Source organism: Lates calcarifer, linkage group LG5 (genome assembly GCF_001640805.2).
Source record: "Lates calcarifer isolate ASB-BC8 linkage group LG5, TLL_Latcal_v3, whole genome shotgun sequence".
NCBI classification, from domain to species: Eukaryota; Metazoa; Chordata; class Actinopteri; family Centropomidae; genus Lates; species Lates calcarifer.
The window spans coordinates 1,894,233-1,913,747 of NC_066837.1; the positions used below are offsets into that span (position 1 = coordinate 1,894,233).

Consider the following 19,515-nt stretch of genomic DNA (forward strand, 5'->3'; position numbering starts at 1 on the left):
CATTTGTTTAAAGGGAAACGCCTGTGTTTTTGGACCTCAGCCTCATTTTCGGTGCTTTAAAGTGTTTGTTTTCGCCACTTTCACCATTGTTATTCTATAGGATTCCTACAGAGACAGAGCTTTTTATTAAAGAGGAAGATCCTTTTAGTTTAACCAGAAAAATCACTTTTTTTTCCAATACCAGACTCCATTGACAAAAACAGAATTACAGAACAAGGAGCTGTATTCCATGTTGTTTGTGTTGTGTGGTACTTTACTTATGCAAAGATCTGAACACTCCCCACTGAAGTAGACAACATAAAATGAATATTGCGTCTGTTTTTGCCAATGGAGTCTGGTAGTGATATACAGAGTTGAGTTATCATGTAACCTAATGAAAGAATAAACACAACACTCAGCCTTTTCAGTGACTGGATAGATAAAACACTCTCTATCATGTTAATCAGAGCTTTAGAGAACCTGTAGATGGATTTCTGTAAGTTTGACAAACTTAATGTAAATCAGGATCTGATAAGAGAACGAGTTTATCGATACAATCAGGATTCGTAGCTTTTCATTTCTTGGTGCTAAAAACATTTTGGCTTGTACCAAAAAGTCTTTTATTAATCCTGGATTTCAAACTGAGCGACCTGAGCCGGGTTACTGAGATAAAGTTAATTTTTTCTCTGTTTATTTAAAGTTAAATTAACTTTATCTCACGGTGAGGGAACTGAGCTCTGATCTACAAACCCAGAGCCTGACGTTACCCTGTCAGTCCTCTCCTGTTGAGTTTGTTTGCCGTCCTGTCAGCTCCACTGAAGTGAAGAGCAGCGTGTCCGCCGATGACACCACCGGCGGGTTAAAGAGTCAGTATCCGGGCCGTCAGCTACTAAAGCTTCAGGCCTTGAATGTTTGTTCTCAGGTTCAACATTTGCTTCTCCTGTCGGACTTTTTCCTCCTTGAACGCCATCTTGTTGGCTTTCTTCTCCACTCTCCTCTCCTGAGAAAACACAGAAGTCGAACGACAGAAGTTGAAACAAGAGAAAGGAGGAAATAGTGCGTTTGTTTTGGACTATTTTCAGCAGCAGATTAATACACATTTGCTGCTCTAAGTGAGTATTTGTGGCATAAGGAAGGTGCTGATTGAATTCAGTGTTTTCTGCCAAAGTCCCAACATTTCATCGTTGTTTTCCACGAGACATTTGCATTTTCATCTCGCTGCTTTGAAGAGGGCGAGGCTCAGTTACAGAAACAGATTAATATCAGTGAGGATTTATCAAGATTTGAATCAAAGCGCGATGACAGATCCACGGGTAGTTTGCTTTTGTTACAAGGTCACCGTCAATCAAATCTGATCAAACCACACCTGCATGGTCCAATGACTCTATCACTGACTAATATCTAACATGACAGTTCAAAGCTGCATATCTTTGAGTTAAAGCAACACTAAGCAACTATTTATAACAGGGAGAATGAAGCCTCTGTCATCTGAACACCTGTTGTTTCTCTGTGTGACTTTGGTTTTTCAGGTACGATCTCCCTCTAACTGAGTGATAGTCAGAGAGCTCAGAGTGATGCAGATCAGTAGATCAGTTAAAAAGACTTAGAGATCATTAAAAACCAGAGTTCATCTCTGACATCCAGGAAACTGACGGAAACATCAAGAATTAGAAACAGAGTTTGGTGAGTTTGCTCCAGAAGAAGAAGGGGATCATGGTTCTCTCTCGTCTTCGTCTCTCACCTTGCGTTCCTCTTTGATGGCCTGTTTCCTCGCCTTCCTCTCCTCTTTGCTCTCCTCTTTGTTTCGGGGCTGCATGGAGACGCGAGGAAGGTCCGAGTCGTTGATCATCGTCATGCGCTCGGCCTGCTTGGCCGTCAGGCCTCTGGCGGGGAGGACGTCCAGAGGGATGCCCGTCTTGCTGGACACACGGATCGGCTTCGGCTGCGAGGACAGAAGGAAAGAAAAGTCGGAGTTAAAACAGTCCTTAAAGCTTTTTTATTTATTTTTTTTAACATGGAACAAATAAACAAAAAAACATAAATTCAGTTTCAGCAACGTTCATCAACTCTGTAACTGTCTCACTCTCCATGCTGGTGCTGAGTAAGCTCACAAACTGTCATCCAAATGATGAAAAAATATCGCCGTAATCAGCGTATTCTGCGACACCACAGAATAAACGAGGAAAACATGAAACAATAGATGTTTTTATTTTGTTGTCTGATACATATCATATCGCACAGCGTAAGCTTGGGTTTACGTGAGCGTTTATACTTCGTGTGCACTAGTGTCTCTGCAATTACACCAACAAACCACTAGGTGGCGGTGGAGTTTCTGCACCATCGTGTTGAGTTCTAATAAAAACTGACTCCAACTGTTGGAGCTGGAGCTAATAAATGATTAATGACGACTGAGAGTCGAGCTAACCGAGTGGACTCAGAACTCAGAAGGTTCGTCTCATCGTAGATGGTGTATAAAGCCCGGGTGCTGTTTCTTTCACCTGTCTGTTGCCTTGACGCCACCATGTGATTGTTATCATTTACCTGTCACCTCACCTGGCTCAACTCCAGTGTGTGGGTGTGACAGGGTTAACCTCTTCCTTCCTGTTTCCTCTTTGTGTATAATACAAAGTAAATGTGAATATAATATGATATGAAGTAAAGTCTTTTCATACCTTTGGTGGCTCTTCGATGACTTTGGGTCTGTTATAAATGTTGGAATATGTGCCTGGAGAGAGAGAACAAACATCAAGTCACATGAATCATAAAGCACTGCACATGATGTGATGAAGCTGTTAAAGGCACAACATCTATCCAACACTCTTAAACTCATTTTAACCTTTGAGGCCCCTTAAAAATGAAGTTACACTTTTTACCTTTAGGTCCCAAAAACGATCCCTCTCATAAAAGTAATAATAATGTTATATATAAATCTTTTTTTTCACCTTCACTGCATCAAATCTTTTCAACAACATCAGCCCTGACCATGCATATAAAGTTTTTTGTTATCTTTTTAAATATTTTTTTTAGTTTTTATGCTTTTGTCAGAAGAAAAAATATGCAATATTTTCCAGTGGAATATTTAGGATGAGGTTATCACGGCCTTGACTAGGTGAGTAACTGAAAACACAAATATATTCTCAACCACATTCACGCCGCTCTTCACTCGAGATCATTTTTGTGGTGTTCAGCGTTTTTATTGCCATGCGTTTGGCAAGGAGAACTTTGAAACTTTATGTGATGAAACTCTGCTGCCCCTGGTGGTTTGGGGGGGTCATCACACCTAAAACCTGTTTTCCCTGTATTCTGAAGGATTCATTCAGTATTCATGGGAAAAACATTATGTCAGGATTATAATATCTCAAAAATATGTGGTTATAATGGGAGTCAATGGGACCAAATCAGTCCAGAGGATAAAGAGTGTAGACATATATGCAAATCAAAAAATTCTATATTCTATTATACAGCTTTAACACTGACAGATATATTGAGAATCAAAAAAATCAAATAAGCAGAATGTTTATTTCTCCGAGGAGCCTCGAGGGTTAATGTCAATACAAACTGGAATTACAACCAGTATCATCACTGAGAGTTTACATTTCAAAATGAAAGCAGACTGATCACAAAAAGAAACTCACAAACATTAGTCTGCTCCAGAGCGTTTAAAGCCTGCATCTGATTTGTTAAATGAGCAGCCTGAGGCCAAACTGCTCGTGGTGACACTTCCTATCTATCATTAACCACATGAGCTTGACGCCTCTGATGTGGAGCAGATAAGATGTTAACCTTTGGCTTCAGGTGAAACACTTACAGGGCTCAGCCAGCAGGTAAATAAAAGTGTTTTCAATCAGAACAAGGATCAATTACACTGATACTGAGACAGAAATTAACCAGAGTTTATCCTGATGCTCCAGATTTTCTAAAAAGAAGTTTTTGTTTCAGCTCCTGCTGAGGCTTAAATATCACATACACTGTGTGACCTGAGGATCCAGTTCAGACCTAACGTTGGCAACAGATTAAACAGATATCATCTTATCAACGACTCGACTGTGCAGACGCCTGTGATCAGATGGCAAAAGGACAACTGGCCTGTACACCTCTGATTTTTTATGAATTTTATTTACAGTACTTATTTATATTCTGCTTGAGTTCTGTTTTCCAGCAGCTCCAGGATGGGTTTAGCTTTGAAGCAGAGGGAATCAGCACATCTCACTTCACCCACAGCTAACATCTACACACCTGTCTTTTTTTAAACACCATCATGCAGCAGCAACAATCTCTTAAGTTCTTCTTTTCTCTGAATTGTCAACTCCAGATGCAGTGGACGTTTGTAACCGTCCAGACCTGCTCTCACTCTGCTGTGCTGAACAATGAACGTGATCCTAACCTGGAGGCGTGTGGCCGATGTTTGTTATTAGCACAGGTAACGCCCCTTAAAGACAATATAAGGGCAGGTGCTGTGCTGTGTGCAGATACTCTGGCACATGCCCACGAACTGAAGACTGAATTGAAACCCCCCGCCAAAAAAGATGTGCGGCTAAACAAAGTTAAAGTGACTTTAATAATCCTAAAACATTAAATATTCTAGATTTGATTTTTAAGTTGAAGAAACCGAGGGAGAAGTGACGATCAGAGCGAAACTAAACTCACTGATGATGGTTTCACAGTCCCACTTCTCTTCAGGAGCCTCCATGACAACCGTCTCCATCTCCTCTTCCTCCTCCTCGTCTTCCTCCTCCTCCTTCACCACAGGAAGTTCTTTGGGACCCAAGTCATCCGGCCTCAGGTACCTGAACCATAAACACAACACAGAATAGTCACCAGGGGTCATTTAACGCAACATTTTCCTGCTAAAAACGACGATCTGACGCAGCAGTCGTCGCCCAGATAAATAAAATCCACTCACTCCTTCTCTTTCTGTTTGAAGTAGTCTTTTATAACTTCCTCCAGCCGAGCGCTGTCCGGTTCGAATGTAGCCCTCCAGCTCAGCGTTGTCCAGAGCGCCGATCTCGTCGTCATCAAACTGTTCGTAAAACTACAAACAACAACACAGACGTTTTTGACAAAGTCCGACACGGTGACAGATTTAATTTCAGATCGCAAAAATATCAAAGCGTAGAGCGACGTTATCAGGAGATAAATAACCGAGGATGTTGATTTGTAAATGTCAAAAACAACGATCAGTCACATACCAGACGTTCAGTAAACTACACCTAAACCTCTCTTAAAGGACCAGTGTGTAAGATCCAGTGCCATCTAGTGGTGGGAAAACAGACTGCAAACAGCTGAACACCAATCCCCCAACAAGAGTCTACGGTGGCCGTCAGGTGACAAAATGGTGTCGACAACAGCCTCAACTATTCTGTCAAGTGAAGATATTGTATTTGATTGTTTGTCTGTAAAACCACAGGTGAAAGCCGACGTGCAAGTTAGCGAATATTCTTCTTTGACTGCTTTATCTTCCGTATCGTCAGTGTAAAAATGTGAAAGGTGTTAGGTTTGTCCACTCTGGGCTACTGTAGAAAAATGTCTCCTTCTACGTGAATGAAAAAACACAAGGTTTATTAGTTTCAGATGATGCTTGTGTATATTATTTTCCATTTCTGCCAACAGATCCTCATTAAGATCATCACCGGTCTGTTAAAGCAGGATTTGTCAGACTGATCAGTCACGACCTCAGATTGGTCGTTTTGTTTTCATTTTTTTTGTGTGTTTTGTAATTTTAGTCGTACATAGTTGAGTTTTTCTTTGTAACTTTATAATACGTCTAAGGAAAATGTTCCCAGTAGTCTCATCTTTTCTCTCTGCCTGCTACGTTGCTAAACTGTTAGCATCTCTGGCGTCTTTTGGCGTCCATGCTGCCGCTGTCTCACAACTTGACCACCTGAATGTCGAGCACATCGTGTGCACTACTTCCCATGTTGTAACCATTCCCTCCCTCACTGGACTACACCTGCAGCTGTTTGCTTTCCTTGTTGTTTCACTCGTGTCTGAATTCATTGTTCAGCTCCAGCTGCAGCAGCTTTTTGTTATTGTTACACTTCAGTAGTTTTTCCATGTCACTCCCTCGAGACTGATACCATCTGTTCTGAGTCTGTCGCTCTTGGGGGAAGTAATCGTGGCAACTTGTGTTTACATTGACAACGCACGCAGTTCCTAGAAAGATCAATTCTTCAAAGATTCCTACAGAACAGGATTCCTATAGAGAATTTCTTTAACCAGACTCCTCTGACCAAAACAGGAAGAACACAGGAGCTGCTGGAATACCACTGCCTCCATCTGTTACTGTGTGGTACTTTTATTCATGTGAAGTATCTGATTACTTCTTCCACCACTGAAAGTCACACAGTAACACACACACACTAACAGATGGAGGCAGTGGTATTCCAGCAGCTCCTGGTTAAATCCCTGTTTTTCTCTATGGAGTCTGGTACTGATAAATCGTGTTAAGTTTGTGTGTCTACAGACCTTTTATTGGTGGAACTGAATAAATATAGAGAGCCTGTTTTATGTGAGGACTGTAGCTAATGACTCAGTCTTAATAATCAGAGAGATTAAGAAGAGTTCACCTTTTCGAAGCGGTCGTCCAGCAGGGAGAGCTGCTCGTTCCTCCTCATCACAGACGACGTCAGCGAGTACTCTGTGAACCGACTCTTCGTCTCCTCGTCCATGAACAGAAACTCTCGACCGCGGCCGCCTCCCTCCACGTCCTCATCGCCTGAAAACCCTCCCTCAGAGTCAAAGTCGCCTTCCTCGTCTGTGTCCTCCCACTCATCATCATCATCATCGTCGTCGTCGTCGCCTCTGTCACAGGTTGAAGCGAGAAGAAAAACACCAGTCAGCCTCATTTATCTGACACGCCTCACGCATCTTTATCATGGTTTATCAGTGATTTTAGATCAATATTTAGATTTCAGTTCTCACTCGACGTCCACTGCTCCACTCGCACTGTTTGCTTTGACGATGAAGTCGTCATCCAGGATGTTGTCGGGGTCGTCGTAGTCGAAGTCCTCGTCCAGAGCGGCCACGATGTCAGGGTCCATGTCCAGACGTGGTCCTGAAGGAAAACAAACAAAACACTGAGGAGGAAAACTCAACAGCTTCTGAACGTCAGGGCAACTTTGAATGTTGGAAACAAACAGGAACACGAGGTTAAAGTAAATAAATTAAAGATTAAATGCAGCAGTGTTGCTGCAGTTCCCACTGGTCACCAGCAGATGTCGATAAGTAACATAAAATATTTTATTTCAAGCTGAAGTTTACCTGAGTTTGTTTTGATTTATGCTCTTATTGTTGCTGCTCCTCTTTCTGTTTATGTATATTTCTATATAAATATACATAAATATTTTCTTTCTTCATCTGTTGTGGTAAAGGTATATCACATGTATGAATCTATTACCAGTTCTTGTGTGTTATTTTATATCTTTTCAATAAAGAAATAAATGAATTTTACCTGAGATAGGAGCAGCTTTGTTCAGAAGTCCCACCTCCTCCTCAAACTCTGAGGCGAACACTGAAGAGGGCAGGTTGATGGAAGCTGCCTGTTCATCGCAAACAAACAAACAAACAAACACAGGATCATTTTAGAGACGTGATGATCTGTCGATAACCAACATCTGACCAGAGGCATGAAGAGAAAAAGTGAACTGAACTACAACCTGCAAAACTGTTTGAGATCTTGTCAGAGTAAGAAATGTAAAAATAACCTGCTAAGAAACAAATTATTTTACTTCTATGCCTCATAGTTCAGGGCTTATGGGTAAAAAAAAAAGAAAAAAAAAAAGAAACCATCAGGTTTTTCCTCTGTCGTCTTTTACACTGAAAAAATTCCACAACTTTTCCAGGATTTCCATGACTGAGTCAACTCACAGGAAAGGCCTTGTCTGTTACAGTGTCCCCAGTGCTCCTCCTCATCCTCCTCGTCTTCATCATTGAAGTGAACAGCTCGTCTGTCGGTGTACGAGGGCCCTGCCGCCACCAGCTCAGACGGACCCGATGCCTCCTTCAGGTGCTGCAGGTAGTCGTAGTCGTCATCGAAGAAGACGCCAAAATTCCTCTGCTCCTCGCGCCTCTTCTCTGCTTCCACCTGGAAAATATCAAAATGTGGTGTCACTTGTTTGAAGAGAGATTCAGCTGCTGATTCACTTCCTGTCGATCGACTGATCGATTGATCCCGTGTACCTTGGTGGCCGGCAGGAGGACGTGCTGCGGCGCCTTCTCATCTGCAGCCAGCGGATCCCTCTGACTTCTGTGGACGAGGTGAAAGGTCACGGCCTTCTTCTTCTCAATGAACGACTTCTTCTTTCGATGAGGCTGCAGGAGAAACACAGACACAGCTGTGGTTAGTGTCGATGATGTGCCAGCAGGGTCTCTGGTTTGAGCCCCTGGGTAGGTGCCGTTGAGCAAGGCAGCTGCTTTGGTGGAGCCTCTCAGTGGATGTACTGAGCTGTTATCTTCATTACAGACGAATCTACTCACTATTTTTATTATTCTACCAATTGTTTGGTTTATAAAAACCCTTTAGCTTTATTAGAGCTGAAGAACAAACTAAATCAACACCTCTGTTTAGCAGTTATCAGACCATGATCTTCATGGCTCCTGTAACTGCACTGATGAGACTTTCTAAGACTTTTATGAACTAAATTCCAGACTTCTTCATGAAATCTAAGGTCTTGAGTCTTGTTGGAGTAGTGAGGTGATGAGAGCTCCACAGGAACGAATATGAAATTGTGGACGTCTGTGTGTTGATTTGTGTCTGACATATTGTCCTGTACACTCCTGATTCCTACATGTGTGACTAAGATATAGCAGAATTTTGATGCTGTATCTCGTTCTTTTTGTGAACTGCATTGTCAATAAAAACAATGAAGAATATCACCAGACTCATCCTTTAACCTCAGCTGTGTTTAACAGAGCCAGGTGTATCCACACCTTCATTAACTCTCCACACCTGTCACAACAATCACACCTTTAGTTCATAGATGTGTGACATCTCCTGACTCAAAAACCATGTATAACGTAATGTATAAATTCAAGAGTTGTTCACACCTTTAAAGGCTTTAAATTCAATGCTTTGTTAGACTTTTCAAGACCTGTCGATAGCCTGTAATACAAAACTGTGTTACAGTAGGCTACGATAAAACATAAGGTTCGTGATTGAAGCTGAGTAATTCAAAGTAATCTCACCTTTACCAGCTGCAATATTAAAGTGATGTATTACATAAATATAATCCAATAATATTAATTTAACATATTAATCTGAAACAGTCCATCCCACATAGTGAGAAGTGCTAATATTTACTTTTTTAACTACTTAACTACTTGAGTATAAGTAACTTCTTTTACCTCAGTGACACAGAACACAACAACACGAGTGAAAAAGAAGAGTTGTACTTTTCAGTTCTTCATAATAACATTTAGTTATTATGAAGAACTGAGAAACAAACAGAGATTTACTTGGTATTTTCTACCTGTACATGTTTTTTTTAATGGATACACAGGGCTGACGTTAGCTAACAACATTAGCTCGGTGTAGAAATGTTAGCTTACCATCTTTAGACAGAATCTCTGACGGTTTCCTTCAACTCGTTCGTTTTAAAGATCCAAAAACCTCAAACTACAGGCCGCTGTTACGACAAATAACCGTGAAATTAGTCCAGGAACCGTCGTAGATGTTTAAATCCACGCTAGCTTCTCCTTCACCACGCTGCTGCTGCTGCTACGACCATAACTAGAAGGGACCATTCAGGAGCACAACGGGGGGGTGAAAAGATATGAACACTTTTTAATGCGGAGAGGACGAACGATACATTTATATTATTGTCTAAAAGCATTTCTTATTGATATTGAATGAAATAAAATGGATACATGTGTTTTTATTCCTAATGTAACGCTACTGCAGATTGCGGTTGTATATTCTCTACATTATGAACTTGATGGTATCGTCTAAATCGCCTGGGTTCTGTTCTTCCGGCTGATTAAACAGTGTGTGGGTGAATCAGCGCCACCTGCTGGACTGGAGCGGAACAGTTCATTAAATATAACTAGTCCAGTAATTCTTCTTTACATGACATATGAACATGATGTATCAGTATTATAGTGTGCCATATAACACTGAGTAATTATGAGTTATATCATAATTATTATTAATAGCTGGAATATTCCTGTGTTTTATTTTAAAACTATTTTAATATTCCTCTCACAATGATGGGTGTGATATACAGTAGATGTTGCTTTTCTCTACTGTGTATATACATTTTTTATTTTATTTTGAATCTTCATTCTCAATATTAAGACTCTATCTATTGAATGAAGGTTTGGTATTTAAGGTTTAACTACTCTCACTTGATTAGTGTTTTTTTTTTTTTTTTAGAACTGATTAAGCCCTCTTTATGGAATTAAACTTATGAAGTAACAACTGGATTGTTGAGATCTGAAATTTTATTTTTCTTTATATTGTTTTGTATTTTTACATTTCTTTTTTTATCTTGTTTTGTATTTACTAATATTTACTGCTTGTTTATTGATGTCTTTTTCCATTTAGTTGTCCCTGTTTACTGTAAATGGTTCATGTAAAATTCCCTCCTGTGGGATTATATATATAAATGTAGTGAATAGATGTATAAAGTAGTAATTGAATGAAAGCAGAACTAAGGTGAACACCACTGCCAAACACCAAACATAATCAAAACAATGTTTTGTCCAAAAGCATAAATCAGTTTAATCTCCCCTGTCCCTCGACCCCCCCTCAGACAGCACCATATTTAAAACGGGCAGAGAATCACAAAAAAGAAAATGTGCTTGTATCATTACGGCTCTGAATATTCAACACACTGCTTTTAATTTAAAAATCTGTCGGCTGTGTTTTGTTCTTCAGTGGCTTCAGTTTGCTCTCAGCTTCCCCTCAGACGTTCATCGACAGCATCAGGAACTGTGAAGTGATAAATGAAAATAAACTCTCAGAACATCACAAGCTGAATACAGTTCAGTATTAAAGCTTGAAACCGCTGAGATGATAAACAAACAGCAGAGGTTAATGCACTCAGGTGTGACGTGGTTTTACCTGCATGATGTTCATTTTCACCCGCCCCCTCTTGAATTTGTCCATGGCCTGGAAAGCTCCTGGTTCAGAGAGGAGAAGAGTTTCAGTCAGCAAATGTTATTTAAACAAAGGAGGAACATTTTGGTGGAGCAGGACTGATCGTAAAACCAGGAAGTCAGATAGCATGTTAGCATGTTAGCTCTTCCTGTTCCCTCGTCCCAGAGTCAGTGTGTTTCTGGTTAAATGTCTGAAATAAGGTCTGTGGTTTTAACACAAGCTCAAGACATTTTCAGGTTTGATTCTCCGACATAAAATGGGTCAGTAAATCCCCCACTCCTGATGTTTGAAGCTTTTACGTGTCTTAAAAAAGGCGGTTGCTAACGAGTGTTATCTGATCAACTAAACCTGGAAGGATCAGGAACTTTATTTTTTTGTACGTACTGAACATGTTCTCCAGACGGACGATGCAGGTGAGGTAGTCGTCGAAGTCGATGTCGTAGCTGTCGTCAGCAAACCTCAAGCCAATCAGCTGCAGGAGCTTGTTGTTCAGCTGCATGCCTTCACAGGAACAGAGCAGCACCGTTAGCCTCCGAACCCAAACATCAAGATTTACTACCACTGTTATCTCCTGTATTATCAGTAATCCTGCCTCTGTTAACACTTCAACAACTACTCTCACTAATATTATTATAATCAACAATAAAAGGAAACTGCTTCACATATACTGAAAAATCTAATATATTTTAAAACACATTTGAATATTTGAATTTGAGTACAAACTGTAATTATTCAGTCTCTTTAATAATTTATTTTGATTCTTCTATTAAATATATGGAAAACATATGGAAGTAGGTTTTATATTCATATCAACATGATAATAACTGGTTTATTCTATAATGTACTACAAGTACATTACTTCATATGCATGTAATAAACATGTACATATACAGTACTGTACATGTCTAATGTAGAACACTGAGTATAAAATGTATTCTAAAAAAAATGCCCTTGCAAACATTTAATTTGTCAAAAAACATGTTGATAAAATCGAATAAAGACAAGAGGACAGAAGAAGCTGGTGCTGTAAGTGAACGTTACCATTTTCTTGTCAAATGAAAAATATTGTATCCTTTTGTTATTGTTGTCGATGTTATTTTGCATGTTTGTTTTCTTTTGTAATGTAAACAACAATAAAAGTATATTAAATTAATGTCAATATATTATATCTATATATATTAAAACATGCAAACGGTTGTATATGTAACGTCTGCCAACAAATATAAACTGAAGCGACATATTAAAGTGTAAAAATAACGAGTTCTGCTTCTCTTTCTGTCGACTCTCACCTGCAGCCTTCAGAGCGATGCGGAGCTCGTAGGACGACATCTTCCCCGAGCGGTCGGTGTCAAACGACAGGAAGAGCATCTGCAACAACAACAGAAACATCAGAGCTGCACCCACAACGTCAGAGCTGATTCAGTTTCATCCACATGAGTCAACACGTACAATCCACTTCTTCATCTTCTCCCAGAAGACCTTAAACTCCTGGAACTCCAACATCCCTGTGTTGTCCACCTGGTTTTTACTGCGTCAAAGAAACAACTTTAAAAGCAGCATTATAATCAACTTATCAGTTATTTAAAAATCATACTCTGTAAAAGCACAAGACATCATCATAGACAGGATTCCTACAGAGACAGAGATTTTTATTAAAGAGGAAGATCTTTAGTTCAACCAGAAACATCAGGATATATCAGTACCAGACTCCATTGAGAAAAACAGGGATTTTACTGAGTGGAACACAGGAGCTGCTGGAATACCACTATTGGTTTTTTTGTGTTACTGTGTGGTACTTCTACTCATGTAAAGTATCTGATTACTTCTTCCACCACTGAAAGTCACACAGTAACACAGACACACTAACAGATGGAGGCAGTGGTATTCCAGCAGCTCCTGTGTTCTGCTCAGTAAAATCCCTGTTTTTCTCAATGGAGTCTGGTACTGATATATTTAGTGATGTTTTTAAGATGATTTCAAGTTGACATCAACTTATATGTTATATTCATGTTGAGTTAAGTTAAGTTTAGTTGTTTTAACTCTTAATCTCCAACTTCCGTTCAGAGATTTGTGAGTCAGTGTGTCAAGGATACGTCCATCAGGTTGATGATACTGTGGCAGGTGCTGAGACTCAGGCCGTCAAATTTGATCTCTTTTCCTGAAGACGAAGGAATAATATTAAAATATTATTCAACAATAAATATGTGATAATTCTGCTGTGTGTTTGGTAAGCACCAAAAAAGCACAGGAGATTCTCCAAATGCCAAGATTATAGATGCACTGACTGATATAAGAATAATTCTAATATGATTTGCTTTATTAATTGAATCCTTTCTGATTGCTGATGACTTAAAACCACAACAATACTTTAACTTTATTTACTCACGTCTGCTGAGAACGCCGTTGAGCATCTGCTGAAGCTCCCTGACAGAGATGGCTTTGTCCTGCACACACACCAATGTTGAAAAGAAAACTTTACAGTCGAATGTACTGACGCACAAAGCATCTGCTGAACTGGGAATAATGTAAAAACCCACGTGAGGTTTACAGTTTTTCTCACAGCATCATATTAAAAACAGCATCGTAATTAAAATGTTGTTTACACAGTGAAATACGCAGAAAAACAAAATGTCTTCACGTCACGTCACTTCATGTCTTCACTTAATTTACAGTAGTACAAGTTGGTCACTGGGAGTGACGTCACCTACAAGTTGACGGCGTTCCAGTTGAGAAGTTGGAAAAACATGGACGCTCACAGAACCTTTATAGCTGCTAAACCAATATAGCAAAACAAATCTGCTCCACCTGAAGAACACCTCTGTTGTCAACATAAGATTTTAACGTAAACACTTCAGAATGTTCTTTAAACGGCGATCAAATTCAACAGATCATGAACCGATTCAAACATATCTTGGACTAGCCACTGTTAGCACCAGTTGATAACAACATGTCCACAGATAAAAACTGAACAGCACTATGTGTCTGACTGACGTCATGTGAAACTAATGAGACTGAACTGCTATAAACAGTAACATTAGCAGAGTGTTCACTACTATTGATGTGAGTAGCAGCCATCTTGAATTCTTATGTCGGGGTTGCTCCGACTTTCCAAGTTGGAAATCCAACTTGAGGGGGCGTTCAGGCTCAAACGTCCGAATAGGAACTTGGAAATTCTGACTTTTGAGTACAACTGGAACGCACCATCACTCCCAGTTCTGACCTCTGACCTCTGATGTAGATGCACCTTAATGTGCCTCTTTATTAACCTGTTTTAATCTGACGACGGTGGTGAAGCTGGTGTTTTTCTTACCGAACCGGCCAGCTGATCAAACAGCCTCCTCAGGCCTTTCTCCTCGTCTGTTTCCTCCTCTGGAGGGCTTGGCGGGGCCGGCTGGTGAAAAACAACACAGCATCAATGTAAGCAGACTTGACCGCTGGTTGATTGACTGACTGGGTGATTGATTATTGATCTACTTACATCTGGCAGGTCAGCATCAACGTTGCTCCCCATCTCCCTGTGCAACAGAACCACAAATTGTCATGAAAATCCAAAGAAAGGTCAATGATGGTAGATATTTTGTCCTGAATTTGAATATTTTCACGTTTTATTTGTCGTTTTTAACAATCACCCTAAGAATTTTATCCTGAATCACTCAATTAAACTCATACAGATTAAATTATTTCAGGGCTAATTAGATTCAATTGAACACTCACAGAGCTCCAGCCCTTTTCTCTGAGAAGATCCTGATGAGGAAGTCGGCCTCGTGGTGGGGCTGGAAGGTGGTGGGCACCAGCAGGTATTTCCCAGGAGGCAGTGTGAAACGCTCGGACACCTCCCGCATGTTGATGTAGGTCCTGCTACGAGCCTTGGACGCGTGGTAGCGGAAGAAATCCTTCCCCTGTTGGTCTTCGTCGTCTGGAGCCTGAACGGACAGGAGATGAAAAGATATTCAGTAAATGAGTGTGACAGGAAGAAGTACAAGGCTTTGACCAGTAGGCTTAGGTCCATTTAGTCCAGAAGCTTTTGATCAGACTAAATGATCTTCATCAGCAGATGAAGATTGATAGGTTGACCTGGAATTTTTCTGACTAAAAGACTTGTCGTCCGTGTTTCCTTCTCTTACATTCTCTCACAACTTCATCCACTGATGAAGATCAAGTGATATGTCTGAAAGCTCCAGAAAAGCTGCTAAATGGTGTTCAGTCTGTTGTTGCAAATAACCTCCAATAACATTTAAAGGTGCTCCACAAGGATCAGTGTTAAGGTATTTACTTTGACATTATCCTCAAACTGCAAAGTCCACTTTTATGCAGATGACACCGTGTTATGTGTTGTGATTGATCTCAATGAGACTTCCTTAAAAATACTGAATACACAGGTATAATGACATGAACGGACCTCGTACACCGCGAAGCCGATGGTCTCCAGGTCCAGGCCTTCCTTCCTCAGCTTTCGCCTGTTCTTCTGCATCAGAGCGATCACCACGCTGCACACGTCGTCGTCGTCGTCAGCGTCCTCCAGCTGCAGCTTGAACTGCGGGTTCGTCCAAAAAGTGTCTGCAGAGTTTTAGAGGGTAGTTTGGGATATTAAGATCAACTGGTATAGTTTATATTACCCATGATTCCCAGCTTCTAGAGCAGGAAGTGATGCCACTGTAACAAAAACACCAAACTCTAATTCTAGTTACATAATGTTGCTTTAATTTTCAGGCAACCATCGTCAACTCGTGATCTCACCAATGAAGTTCCTGCAGCCTCCAGCAGTGGAGCCACGAATCCAGTTTCCCTCGAACATGCTGACCTCCCACTGGCGCTTTGTGTCGTCGGTCAGGGAGTCGGGAGTCATGTTGCAGATCTCCACCTTGTCGTAGTTCCTTTTGAAGTCCTCGAACTCCATCCTAAAGTCCCAAACACCATCAACGTCATCTCCAACAGCACATTCACAGTTTAACTCTAAAATTGTACAACGGTTCAAAAGACAGCTGTATAAAGGAAATCTACAACTTAAGAGTCCTTTTTATTTTTAATACACACCTAATTTATTCCTCTTGTAGTTTACTGTCTACTACATCACTTTTGGATCCTAATGCTAAGAAAAAATTAATCTTTAGTCTGGACTCACCAGAATTCACCGTCATCTGTTGAATTCTGCAGGATGCGAGTTTTTTCTGCTGCGTCAACATAGTTCCACTCTCTGGCACTGAAAGAAAAACAACACAAAACAATATGTCTCAACATGCAGGAATCAGACAGAAGCAATAATACTAATGTAAAAAACACACCAGAAAATATTATTTGTTTTTCATCTAAGGAATTCAATCTGTTGTAAACTGCATTTGGATGTTTAGATATCATATGTGTGGGATTTTAAAATATGCCTCATGCTGTATATAAGGTCTCGAATGAGGAAAAAGACAACAAAAAGACACAAAAAGAACTACAGAGATGCAAAATGATTGTAAAGAAACACTAAATGACTGAAAAGAGGCAAAAAGAACTTGTGTTTCTTTATTCTTACTTGTCGCTCCAGGGACCGTTCCACTCGACCTGACCCCAGGGGTTTCTGATCCGGATCAGCTGGACTTTCTGACCTCTGTAATTCACCTTTAAAATCAGACAAGAACTTTGGTTATGGGTTTATTTGCTTTGTTTAAAAAACAAAAGTCGAAATCTTAATTTTTTCTCACATAGACAAAAAACGAAGAGCAAACATCACAAAACTGTCGTGTTTTCACTTTAAAATCTTGTTTTCTTTGAACAATTTCTTCTGACACCTTCAAATGTTTGTTCTTCTGACGCAAACAGATTTTCAAATTAACTTCATAAATTTGTCCCACCTCCTCCAGGCCTGTGATGGAGTACGCATGTCCCTTCACCAGGCCAGTGCTCGTCTTGGCCTCTGACTCTGCAGAGCTGGTGATCTGGAGGAAACCAAAACACAAACAGAAGAGCTGAGCTGAAGAACTGAAGGTGTAACATGTCAAACGTGTGCACATTCAAATGGTATCAGTTCGGTCTTTACATCAATAGAGCATCCCATCATGGAGCCTCTGTCCAGGGCCTTCTTCATGATGGAGAACAGGTCTGTCGGAGCGTTCTTGGTTTCGTACATTTCCCCGACACCGCCGGTGAAATCCTCCATGGCCTCCATCGTGCTGCCGCCCTTCAGGGACTCGTAGCTGCCGTGCATCCTTCAAATAAGCAGAAAAAAACCCCAAGATTAAAGAGTTAAAGTTACAGATGTGAATGAGCAGATGTTTTCTGTTCTTTGTCTGTTTACTTGGCGTAGGCTTTCTCCAGGAGGGCGCTCCAGAACTCGTCATTGGAGGCAGAGTGAAGCATGATGAGCTTATTCCTCACCGACGGCAGCCGGTCGTCCACCACCACGTCCAGCCATCTGTTGTGCTGCCAGAACTGAGGGAGCAACAGAGAGCGGGTCAATAAGTAAACAGGTAGTTAATTATTATATAGCAGTACCAGACTCCATTGACAAAAACAGGGATTTTACTGGGAGCTGCTAGAATACCACTGCCTCCATCTGTTAGTGTGTTTGTGTTACTGTGTGACTCTCAGTGCTGGAAGAAGTAATCAGATACTTTACATGAGTAAAAGTACCACACAGTAACATAAAGAAACTAACAGTTGTATTCCAGCAGCTCCTGTGTCCTGCTCAGTAAAATCACTGTTTTTGTCAATGGAGTCTGGTCTGCATCAATCCATGAGTTTTATTTTCTACTTCCTGAAACATCAGAAAACAAAGAGGACGAGCACCTGGAAGTGAAAGATGCCGGCGTATCTGTGGTCAAAGCTCTGGTCCTGGGGGACGACTCGGGCCAGCGCGTCTTTCTTGAGGGTCAGGGACGCGATGGCCGCCAGGAGCCAACAGTCCCCTGTGGTGACAAACAGGTGCATTGTGGGTAAACGAGTGAGATGTGTGCACATGAATAACAAATAAAAAGTAGATCAACTACCAACCGAGCTGTCCCTGGCAGATGTCCGTCCTGTCTGCACCGCCGACGATGAACTGAGGGTTTTCACAGAGCTCCTGACGAGAGAAACAGGAAAAGAACCGGTTTATTTCAAAATAAAAAAAAGAACAAGAACAGGTGACAGGTGAGAGGTGACACTGGTGCCTTTAATAGGTGTGTTCACATTCCGGGGATATTAATCAGCCTGAAACAAAACACACACCACGCTTTACATACAGGCAACATTCACACGCCCAAGACAGAAATGTGTAGTAGCTGTAGGTGAGGTATTTAACTCTGGACAGGTGAGACGTCAGCAGGTAAAGATGCTGGATACGAGCTATCTGAAGCATAAAGATAAAGACTTCATGTAAAACTCTGAGGCGTGTGGGGATAAAGTCTGCGAGCAGAGGAAACTGCCCCTGCACTTCGCTCTATTTACACTCTTTTCTTGCAGAACTGGTTTTGCAGCTACAGCTGAATAAATACTTAATCGCCTGTTTTTCTGTATGAAAAGCAATAAAACTGACTTCACCTGGACTTTTACGTGATTTATTTAGCACAAAAACATCAGTAATTATTGATAAATGCTGCCAGCGCCCATTCAGTCAACCACCGTGGAGCAGGTGCAGCAGGTGCAGCAGGTTACGGGCTGTTTTTCATTCAGGTTATTTAAGACTCAAAGAGCAGTTCACCCAGAAACCACCACATTTCTTTCATTCAGGAGTTAAAATCTGACTTTAAGACGAGTATCAGCAAGCAGCCGAGCTCCCTAACCCCTGAAACCAGCGCTGTGCGCCTACGTACCGTCGGCCTCTTCCATTGGATCTGCACGGGAACGCTCTGGCTGAAGAAGAGCGAGGAGTCGGTGGCGGGGAAGTCTGGGTCCTCGAACAGGACGCCCTTCTGCAGACACTCCTGCCTCAGCTGCTCGAACGACTTCCCGTCCGACTGAGTGTCGATGGCCTTGACGGAGCCGGACAGAGTGGACTGGACAGGCATCTCCTTCTTCTTCTTCTTCTTCTTCTTCTGGTGGTGGTGGAGTGTGATGGAGCGAGTCCCCGGCTGTGTGTCTGATGCAGGGACGAGCCCGTCAGGTCGGTAGGGCTGGGACGTTCACACCCTCCAGACAGAAACTGGTTTGTCCTCCCGTGGACCTCGCCCCTGCTGACTCTCTCTCTCTGGGCTGGGCCTGCAGGAAACAGTAAGAATTCATTCCTGACGCACCGCAGTGGAAGAAGTATTCAGATTATTTACTGAAGTAAAAATACCACAGTACAAGCCCAAGTTAAGTGTCACAAGTCCAGGTCTCAGGTCAGGACTAAAGGAGACCGGACAGAGGATCTGAGACTTCAGAATCAGTAAAATCTTTTAAATCCCTCCTTAAAACTTAAAATTCAACCTTTTATTAAAGCTTCTCTTTCTGTGTTTATGTCTTTGTTTCTGCTTTTTTATGAGTTTCATTTATTTATT

At 41.2% G+C, this 19,515-nt stretch overlaps 2 protein-coding genes across 2 annotated transcripts; both read right to left on the minus strand.

Annotated features, from left to right (window-relative positions):
- Nucleotides 1-508: 508 nt before the first annotated feature.
- ltv1 (LTV1 ribosome biogenesis factor) lies at nucleotides 509-9,723 on the minus strand. Its single transcript, XM_018675051.2, is given in 12 exon segments — nucleotides 509-979; nucleotides 1,721-1,921; nucleotides 2,652-2,704; nucleotides 4,627-4,766; nucleotides 4,883-4,944; nucleotides 4,946-5,011; nucleotides 6,546-6,780; nucleotides 6,901-7,033; nucleotides 7,430-7,513; nucleotides 7,855-8,062; nucleotides 8,158-8,289; nucleotides 9,526-9,723. Coding segments are annotated over 12 exon segments (1,428 nt in total). The 5' UTR covers nucleotides 9,529-9,723; the 3' UTR covers nucleotides 509-868.
- A 948-nt stretch (nucleotides 9,724-10,671) lies between these two features.
- Nucleotides 10,672-19,170, minus strand: capn9 (calpain 9). Its single transcript, XM_018675044.2, has 20 exons — nucleotides 18,850-19,170; nucleotides 18,050-18,119; nucleotides 17,846-17,964; nucleotides 17,355-17,488; nucleotides 17,097-17,265; nucleotides 16,912-16,995; nucleotides 16,593-16,678; nucleotides 16,197-16,274; nucleotides 15,812-15,972; nucleotides 15,474-15,631; nucleotides 14,789-14,997; nucleotides 14,553-14,589; nucleotides 14,385-14,465; nucleotides 13,461-13,518; nucleotides 13,168-13,232; nucleotides 12,524-12,592; nucleotides 12,364-12,442; nucleotides 11,459-11,575; nucleotides 11,039-11,097; nucleotides 10,672-10,906 (listed from the first exon to the last, which is right to left on the minus strand). The coding sequence occupies exons 1-20, from the start codon at nucleotides 19,042-19,044 to the stop codon at nucleotides 10,880-10,882; spliced, it is 2,055 nt and encodes a 684-aa protein (XP_018530560.1). The 5' UTR covers nucleotides 19,045-19,170; the 3' UTR covers nucleotides 10,672-10,879.
- Nucleotides 19,171-19,515: the final 345 nt, after the last annotated feature.

Bases quoted from the DNA above. Each gene is read 5' to 3' on its own strand.
- capn9 (XM_018675044.2), bottom strand. From the start codon at position 19,044: ATGCCTGTCCAGTCCACTCTGTCCGGCTCCGTCAAGGCCATCGACACT. The intron at 16,275-16,592 runs GTAAGAATAAAG...TTTTTCTTTCAG, and splicing joins AACGGTCCCTGGAGCGACAA to TGCCAGAGAGTGGAACTATG. The intron at 15,973-16,196 runs GTGAGTCCAGAC...TTGGGACTTTAG, and splicing joins ACAGATGACGGTGAATTCTG to GATGGAGTTCGAGGACTTCA.